General features: G+C 38.2%; 1 protein-coding gene across 1 annotated transcript; it reads right to left on the reverse strand.

Annotated features, from left to right (window-relative positions):
* Positions 1-1,840: 1,840 nt before the first annotated feature.
* On the reverse strand, positions 1,841-6,755 carry c10h6orf62 (chromosome 10 C6orf62 homolog). Its single transcript, XM_036539806.1, has 5 exons — positions 5,086-6,755; positions 4,598-4,774; positions 3,933-4,058; positions 3,426-3,560; positions 1,841-2,881 (listed from the first exon to the last, which is right to left on the reverse strand). Exons 1-5 carry the CDS (start codon positions 5,212-5,214, stop codon positions 2,756-2,758), a joined length of 693 nt encoding a protein of 230 aa, XP_036395699.1. The 5' UTR covers positions 5,215-6,755; the 3' UTR covers positions 1,841-2,755.
* Between the last annotated feature and the right edge of the window lie 3,446 nt (positions 6,756-10,201).

The following is a 10,201-nucleotide window of genomic DNA, read 5'->3' on the forward strand; positions in this document are numbered from 1 at the left end:
GAGCAATACCGTTGCAACAAGTAGCGTTCTGCTCCACCCCGCTCTACACGGGATGTTTCAGGACGGCTTTCTGCGTCATATGATTACAACAACGTATACGTAAACATTACAACGTATCATCATATAGCAGATAGTAACAACCAGACAGATGTAAACTACATTTTTTGGTTTGAAAATAACGCTAGGTAGCTAGTGAATTCCCCACGCTAACTAGCTAACCACTAACTTGGTAAGAAAGTCAGCGAACACAAACCAAGAATCATGTTACTAGTTAGCTAGTGAGCCATAGCTTCTGTAAACTAACCCTACCAACACGCTTAAAGCTTGTAGTTTTTTTTTTTTTTTTTTTTTTGACAGGAAAAATGTGCAACCAGAATGTCGAATCAGAAGTTAAAATTGAATTGCCCTGTCGAAGGTTTCCCTTTTTCAGGTAACGGGTAACCTTTGCCTTGCAAGCGAGATCAAGGAATGCATACAATAAAAGGATGAATTCAGTGTGGTCTTAGAAAATGTAACATACTGTTCTTAATGTATATCTGATAAACCTAGTGTAACTACGTATATAAAGAAAGTTCCGGTTTTGACATTTGTATATCAAGGAAATATAAAAAAAACTGAAACCACTCCAGCAAATGAGGTTCATTAAAAAAATACTGCAGACTAATCACACACGTCATTACAAATGTCCAAGATAACTTACCTGCTTGAAGTCCGTTTAACAGCTTCCTGAAGTTACAAAAATCGTTTGCATCGGTTAAAAAATCCCAGTTTTAAATAAAACTTGATCTGTTTTGCTATTTTTTGCTTCGCCACTTGGCCAGGGGTAACTGGACGTATTCAGGAGCTGAACATCAATCCTTATTAATTTGGAATAGGACTTCCCCCTCAAGATTAATCTTTAAAACTCGTCAATGCCCTACTTTAGAGCTGGTTATTGGCATTACATTGTATAAGCATTTATTTGTGTAAATCATATCATTTTTGGGACAGTATTCTGAAATAAAATTGCATGGGGTCTAAAAAATGTAAAGTTAAACCGGTTCTTAAAACAAGACCTTGGCCAATTTCCATGCGTTTTATTTTCATATTTGTTATGGAGTTAATTCAGCAGCAAACAATACATTAGCTTTTTAGTAGTCAGATTTTGTTTTAAAGCACCACAGATGCTTTATAACTGCCCAGGTGAAGACAAAATGATGTAAAGTGTAAAACCAAACTGAGTTTGTAAATGCAGTTTAAATTTACCTTAGGCTGATCTCAAATTTAGAAAGAAAAATGTACAGATACATCCAACAGATCTCATTTGTCCTAACAGGAAAACTTACTGCACCAGTATGACAAAGTGCATAACCATTTAAGCCAACAATGACAAAACATACTGCAAAATCAAAATGCAAATCAGGGACAAAGCAGATTGATTTTTTTGGTTCATTAGTATATGGTTTATAAAATGCACTTTTTCCTTTCCTTCAATCAATCCTATGAAACCAGAATGCCTGTTCAGTCCACACTACAAAACCCCTTAGGGTCTCATTTAAAGATTAAATTTAAATTAGCCTCATTTTAAGATAAACATTTTACTAAAAATATTCTTAGGAACCCCCCCAACAAAAGTTTAAATAATTACCAAGTCTTGATCTTAAAATTTGGTCACCAAAAAGTTCTCTTTTTGACAACATCCAAGTAAATTGCTCTTGTACTTTAAAAAAAAAAATCAGAATTTTTTTAATATTCTTTTTTTCAGAAATGATTTTCCAAATATGGCCAAAAACATTTGCTTTAAGTTTTCAAAGGCTTTTAATTGCAGTTGATTTAACAAAGCAAAATTAAACCTGCTGATCTGTGCCTTTTACCCAGTAAAACAAGCTTAAAAATACCCACCCCCCAATGCAGCTCCGAAACAGTAAGTAACCAAGATTTAAGCCAATCAAAAAACAAAAAATCTTAACAGTTCCACAAATTTATCACCCCAACTTTATTTTCTAGTTACATGTGTTACCCTCTTTTAAACTTTCCCCACATAGAACAGCTCACATTCCCCCATTAAAATCTTTTTTTTGCAGTAGCCAGAATACAGTGCATGTATTGCTTGTGTGCTATTAAGGTGTCCTTATGCATCCAAAACAGTTTCCAGCTTATTTTTGCATCTCAATATCATCAAACCTTCCACTGAGCTATTCATGCTCCGGGTCTTATCCTGGGTCTGCCAGGCATTAACCTATGTGAATCTCCTTAACAAAAGAAATCGTATATAATTCTTAGCCAACGCAGGGAGACACCCCCCCAAAAAATAAAGATCCAGCAAAACTGAGTGTGTCAACAGGGAAAAACACAACTACAAAGTGATGCCTACAGCTTTTGACCGTTGACAAGAAATTTTCGCCCCATTTTTTTAAGGATCTTAAATTGAGTTTAAGTCAGTCCTCGTAAGCTCACCTGCCCTCCCTCATAACAGATTTGAATGACGATTCTAAGAAATCTGGTGTAGCACTTCTGTCAATTAAGCAAGTTTTACAATCATTCATGATCACACAAAAAAATCAGTGCAAAATGAAACCAAAATTCACGGTTTTGATAGGAAAATAAAAATGAATGAACGAATGGAAAGAAGCTCCAGGATGAAAATGAGAAGGTTAACACAAAAGGAGTGTTCCAAGCACAAGTTCACTTGTATTCAATGAAAGGCGTGAAGGCGAGGAGGCGAGCTTGCTGCAGTGATCTTGGGCCATCTTCCCTGCATGGCTTGGCGGAGACCCTAGTCTGGCATATACGGACGGAGGTGGTCCTCGATGCCACCCACCCCCCAGGAGGTCAGCTGGTCCTGCGGCAGGTAGAGGCAGATGCTGCACAGCTTGAAAACGGTGGCCTTGGTTTTTGGAGTCTACTCAACAGCGAGGGGAAAAAAAAACAATTAATCAGCCATAGTTGTGGGGGAAAAAAGAAGTTGCTGCAAGTTGTGATAGTAGAGTAAAGCTTCAAGAACTTCATGAGAGGATGGAGGTACCATATGTTGTCAATCACTGATTCAGATTAACCATCAGACTGCTCTCCTTAGCAAAACTGGTGACTGGTTGGAATAAGTAACTCACTAATCCCCCATGATAATTCCACCCATTCAGCGGTCCATGAATCTTGACTCTCCCATCACTAGCTGCCTGATAATAAAATGTACAAACTAAAAAGTGAAAGCCAAAACAACCACACTAAAAACTAAGTAATAAATAATAAAAATAAATAAATAAAACTGAAGGCAGCTTGTATTTTTTAGCCCAATATATAAAAGACAAAACTGAAAATTCTTCCACATTCAAGATTGATACTATGCACTAACTGCTAAACTTTGATGATAATAATAATAATAAAAATAGATCTGCAACTTAGAAGCATGGGAGAGAACAACATTCACATGCCAAGAATTAACTTGCCTGTAAGTGCTGTCTGTCCATAAAGAGGAACACAGACTGACTGGGGTTGTTCATGACCATTCCAGCCTTATCCTTTCGACTCACAGCGTGCAAGAACTGCTTCTCGTAGTCTCCGTGATGAAATTCAAACTTGGCCTATGGGCAGATAGGACTACACCTTAACATTTGATAATGGCAGACCAACAGGGCACACCATACACATTTTAAAATGATCTTTATTTGTTCTGAAAGCTGAAATGTTTACTCTACTAAATTGAACACATACTTGCAGACAGACCCTTACATTGGTACAGCTGCACTACTGTTCACGTGTTTGAACATTTAAAGCAGTGGTAACAGCACTGAAAACTGGGAATTTTGAATAGATACTGCAAATCTCACCCAATACACATCGCAAAATAGTAACTGTTCTGAAAGTGATTAAACAAAGGCATATTTGTGCCGCATCACACTGTGAAAACAGGTTCAACATGAGTTGGGGAGATCTTTAAAAGCTCATAAACTCACCTGAACAGGCCGAAAAGGTTCATCCTCAGAACCCTTCCATCTCGAGAACAGAAGACAGACTATCTTCTCAATGTCATTGCGGGGCCACAGGATGAAGTCCATCTCCTGGGTACATCCTATGACATCCTGAAATTACACAAAAATGCAGGAGACCCAGGCAGTACAGAAGTCCTTTGTTTATGGTTTCCCTTTTAATCTGTGAATTCATATACTTGTCCTCTGCTTACATGAAAGATGAATAAAATCACGGACATAAACAAAACAGAAACCGCATAATACCATGGCATGTATCCCTTCCCAATTTGATTAAATCACAATGTTAAAAATATAGCTATCAGCATCAAATAGGCATAAATTATTCCATTTAGAAACATTCTATAAAATCCATAAAGAAAAACTACTGATGACATCAAGAGGTTGCACCCACTACACAACTAACTTCCAAGCCTTTCGCCAAAGGTTTAATATGGAAAATATCAAAATGTTTGGAAAGTTCTTTTATAATTCCTGGTCCCAAACAGGTTTTGAAAACTTGACACTGATGAACTGTTGTGATAATCTGATGTAATAAATTAAGGCTAAACGTCCAATACTGACACTACTGGAAGGGTATTTCCTTCTGTTCTCAACAAAAAATATACAGGAACTGGTAAGCGAATACTTACCCTACGCATTGACTGGTAGCGAGGGGCATGCAACTGAACCACGTCCTTCTGCAGCAGCTCTAGAGAACTTTCTAACGAGTAGCTGGAATCCCGCACGCCCTTGATAATGTTCTCTTCATAGTTATTGGTCATGACCGGCACCACTTCAGCTACTTCAAAAAGTGCAGACTTCTTCTTCTGAGGATCAAAAAAAGGAGGCGGGGTGGTTATTACAGCTTCAAAAGCTAAACGATAAACTGTGGGTTAAACCGTATGAGGTGTTAGTTGTTATGGAACCACTGAAATCACATTGTATGAGTGATGTTGCGAGCAGGTATAAAAGCACAGCAATGTGCAGATTATGCTGCGGTCAGACAGGGGTTGCTGACAAGGACAAATATTACATGACAATTCCGTGTCAGCGTGGCAAAGTAACGGCCACATATATTCTATGGGCTAATAGGGTTATGGATTCTATAATAACCAGTTAATGGATCATCTAAACTCACCTTTTCTTTGAACACGAAAGCGATGTACATCTTAAAATCAAACTGGTCGGCAAGAGACTCCTTTTTCTTCCGAAGCTGAGCACGTAGTCGGTTCATTGTTTGTTTTCTTCGGGAGTTTGGGTCCCCCATTGTGAAATATTGATGGCTGTCGTTCTCCTTCTGCGGTATTATTTTCTGTCTTTTAACTATCCGTAACTAGCACATTGTGTGAAATGAGGAGTTCCCTTTTTGGAAACAAGACAAAGCAAAGACTCCTACAACAGCTAATTGGAATAGCTAGTCTAATTCTAAACAAAGTGACTGATGACAACTTAAGTCATGTTTTGCTCTTTTCTAAAGGGTGCGCAGGGGAAGGGGGTTACATTTAGGGAAATATTTTGATTTAATTAGTTAAGACCATGCTGTAAAAATAGGAGGATCAAGTTAGTTGTAAGCCCAAAAACCCTTCAATTTATGAACTCCGTCTCACCGAGGATTAACATAAACAGCTACTTTAACCAAGAGAGGTAAAGTTAGCTAAACTTAAGATGCGATTTATTCCTATACAAAATGCAACTGACAATACATGATGCCTCCAAACACATGCTGACCCAGCCGTTGCTGGCTAGCTGACGTTACCGTAATACAAAACCAAAAAATAAAACAATACACGTGGCTAGCTAAGTCGGTTTTCTCCCAGCCTCGTCCATGGTTGGCGTGTTTGTTCGTATTTATATGGCGAGACCGTTTTCATGAACGGGTTACCGTCAAAGGCTGGGGGGTACAGAGGTTCGCGGCAGGTAAAAACAGGTTCGAGGAGAGCATGACCCCAAGAAAAACAAAAGAAAACTGAGTAGTCATAGCGGAGTTCACTGGTGTTAAACCTGGCCCGGTATCTGCGTTCATAGTTATGGCGTAATTTAAGTGCCCAAAGATAGCTACTTCGCAACTAGTGTAGCTAGCTAACTAGCCAGCCAGCTAGCTACATCTTATCTTGCTCGGCGTAATCGAGGCCTACCATATAAACAGCCCTCCGTTTTTTTACATTCTCAGTCTGGTTCAGTTATAACGTCACTCACTATCCAGCAATGCTATCAACTAGCTAGCTACGTGCTGTAGCTAGCTAGAAAGCTAGCTACCATTTTCAAAAACGATTTTAATGTATGTCGACAGCCATTGTAGTCTATATGCGTAGCTAGCTAGCCAGCTATCTGCACTCCTTCGGTTGTTAAATTATGAGCAAGCTAGCTATCAAGCTAACAACACGCTACGAACAGCTAGCTATGCTAGCTAGCCAACTGTGCTAGCAAGCAAGATAGACAGATACCGCAGATATGCGTTCTCCGTGCTTTCTTGATGGCAGCTTACTCGCTAGCTAAGGTTTTAGCTAGCTTGTTTCACTTGTTCTCTGTTTTGCTTTTTCAGTAACGTTGGCTACGTTAGCTGGTCAGCTTCCACACCTAATACAAGCCATGTCAAGATAAACGGACAAACCAACTGAAATCCCCCATTCTTTCAAACAATAGGAATCGGATTTTGCTCCCTGGCGGCCCCATACTAAACAATATATGTATAAATTTTGTTTCCTCTGTCGTTTTTTGTCCTCGGCCTGCGGTTCCTTGTCGTCTGAAAGAATAAGTTGCTCACTTCTCAACAAACAACCCAAAATGGCTGACCTACGTCACGGTCTGGCTAGCTACGTACATAAAGAGGTGCGAATGAGTATTTTTGACAGAATATTTTACGGTTTATTATTCGTAATTATATCTTCATAGTCTTTTAGGAAATATCGTGTGGAACACATAGAGTAGAAAAATTAATCATGTTTAGCAATATTTTAGATTCGCATTCAGGTGTATCCTTATGACTATCAAGCTACCGTAAATAATAGTTTAGACGTGCTCGTATTTATGTACTTTCACCAACGCTATACATTAACCTAACAGATAATCGTATTGCATCCAGCTCTGCTTGCTTCGGCAATTAAATATTATTTCGGGTTAAGTAGGAGGCAAACAACAGCGGTGGCCCACCGGGAAATCGTCTTTTTTCAGCTTCTAATCTCTTCGCCACAGTACTGCTTAAGTATTTATGTACGTGAGCTCTTTATAGTGAAGAACTGTAAGTTACTGCGCGCGCGTATGTGTTACCATGATCATTTTACTGTGATACATTACAAATAAAACAGCAAAATAGTCTATATATATTTCTATAGGATATAGTATAAACCCTCTTTCCCCCCTCAACACCACCGTCCTGACCACCCCTGCATTCCGTTTCCTTTTGTAATGTTTTCTTTTAAAAAAAATATTTTGCCTAATTTAATCTGCTGTTGTGAGGCTTTAATGTTTTGATTTTTGTAATAACCAATAACTTGAGTATCTCAATCAGTGATTATTGTTGATAATATTTATTGTTGATAATTGTTTTTGTTTTTTTTTTTTTAACTTTACTAAACTCGATTGGATGATACTGTCACTTTATTGTCACTGAGGTATAGGGGTGCACTCGTCCAGCTTGTCGTTCTTCTTGTTGATCAACAGCTGTGCCCAGCCACTTGTCCAATCTCCCAAGAACATTCCCTCACAGACTTTTGGAACATTTGCAACTGCACTCCTGACATGTTACCCCACCAGGAGTATCCATCTGAAATCATTCAGAACTTTAATTCATGAATGGTCTTCTTTCTGCCAACCTACATCTATATGACTAGTCTCCTTATCTTCCATATCATCAAATGACTGCAACCTGCATCTTTTGAGTAGCTACGGTTCTCACGAACCACTCTCGCCATAAATCGGAGTTCTGTGGCCCCATGGTAAGGGCCAGCTTCTTCTCATTTCAGGACCTTCAGTGGTAGAATAAGCTGCCCACAACCTCATCATCTTCCATGGTGAGGTTGTCCTTCACACCTATAAATGAAATTTGCTCTTATTGCAGGCATTCTCCAAATGAATGAAAGGATGAATGAAAAAAATGCCCTAATACAGCAGCAGGAATGTCCATAAGAGAATTCATAACAACAATAAATTCATAAGGAAAAAAACAATCATCAAATATGAAAATGCAAACAGACAAATGCTTATTTAAGTATGAAAAAATAAACTTTATTACCACTTTAACAGAAAATACGGTAAACTCAAAAACAGGATGTAACACAAACAATACTGTGACACAGGGGGTCTAAGCCACAACAGGTATAACAGTGCAGGTCACTGGATAATTTTGCACAAAGAAAACAATGAATTTCATAAGAAACAGCAGCTAAAGATAAACAATAAGTTTCTCAAATAATCTTACCATACTAATATGTTATAAAGCAAAGAACAGAGGTAAACTAAAGGTTTTGTTAGAAAGAAGCCATTTCTGTGCAAAATTTGAAAATATCATCTATTTTTATCCCCATCCTTGCTTGCTTGTTGCGATCCTGACCACAGTTTGTCATTTTCCAAGATGTTTCTGTATATTCACAGCTTATTTATAGTTTAAACAAAATGGGTAAAGCATATCTTACGTAATGAAAAAGTGACCAAACCATTTTTTAGAAATACACAAATGATCTATAATAATACACTGATGCAACCCTTAATCACAGAGCTGTACCTCCGCTTGATTTGGTAGTGCAGTAAGCACAGAAGCAGTGTGAAATGGAGGAATCCAAATATAGTCCTCAACTGAAACAAATATAGTGGTGTCCTTGAGGCCCTTAGGATTCTGGTCTTTACTCCATCTCAGGCCTTAATGGCTTAACTGAAATCACTAACTGGAACTTGGGACACCTATTGTTTTGTGAGCCAAACAGCTGGTTGAAAGGCATCTCTGTGGTTGTGGTGTTGCACAGTGAAGCTTGTAACACAACATTTACAGGTACAGTTCTCCGGTGGGGCACATTTAATCTTTGAAAAAGGTACTTAACCTGAATTACTTCAGTAGATATCCCAATGTGCAAATAAAATTGTATAATTTCCTTATACCCTTAAGGACCAAGAGCAGACACCACTAGTTTGATCAATCCACAGGGTGCTGCTCACCATTGTCTCCTGCCAAAGTGAGCATGCTCAGACCACTGGTTCAAGGCATCAGGAATCTATGTTGCCAAAAATCAAGGTGACCCTTTTCCAAAATAATCTGTGAAGCCATATGAAAGATGGGAGCTCTGCAGTAAAATGTTGCATCTGTGCATTGGTGTGATGTCTTCTCCCTCTGGAGAAAGTGCATCCCAGAGAACATTTTACATACCAGATCTTCAGTGGAGACTTGTGAGCTTGATACAGGTAACTACATACTTGCCTTTAAACACACAAATGGTATTTGATTGTTTTACATCAGTAAAAGTGTGCCATTTTAATGATATTCCATAGGCAATTGATTCCCTTTTTACTTGACTGCATTTAATGTGGTAGCAGCATTTCCTTTAACTTAACTTTCAATAATTATAAGAAACAGACTGGTCTACAAGCTCAAAACTTTCATGTGACATGTATTAAGGTTACACAGGAGAACACTGAAGTAAAAAGTATCAGCTGCTGATAGATGATCCTTTTTCAAATTGGCACACCTGTTGATAATGCAAAATGACCAAAGCAGGTTCAGCAAAATTACTAGTTTATAGTAGTGATGGGAAAGTGAAATTTCATAGACCTTAAAACATGAGTGGTGTTATCAATGACTCATTAATTTGAGTCAATAACAGTGTTTTGCTGTGGAGAGCAGTATTTTAATGGTTCATAGGAGTGTGTGACTGACAGTGCATGGCAGCTCTACATATCATGGAGGTCACAAACCCTAACTCATGCCTGGTTTAAAAGTAAGTTTTACCTTTCATGGTTTTAGGCTTGTAAGCCTACACTGGTCCTTTCCCAGCTGTAAAAGCTTCTGATAGGACTAAAAGCTGATAGGACTGTGGGATTGTGGGACCATATCATCCCTACTGCCAAAAAGTATTCATGTTATATGTAAAATCCCTCAAATATTAGGAAAAAAAAAATATATCATTTATAATATGCCACATTATACGAAGTACAATATGCTGTATTTACCTGCTTCTTACAATGCAATTTCAAAGTGCAAAAGAAATCTTGACTATTAACAACAGAAACAAGTAATTTTACTCATACTTATAGCAGAGTGTGCAACA

This window comes from Megalops cyprinoides, chromosome 10, assembly GCF_013368585.1.
Source record: "Megalops cyprinoides isolate fMegCyp1 chromosome 10, fMegCyp1.pri, whole genome shotgun sequence".
In the NCBI taxonomy this organism is placed as follows: Eukaryota; Metazoa; Chordata; class Actinopteri; order Elopiformes; family Megalopidae; genus Megalops; species Megalops cyprinoides.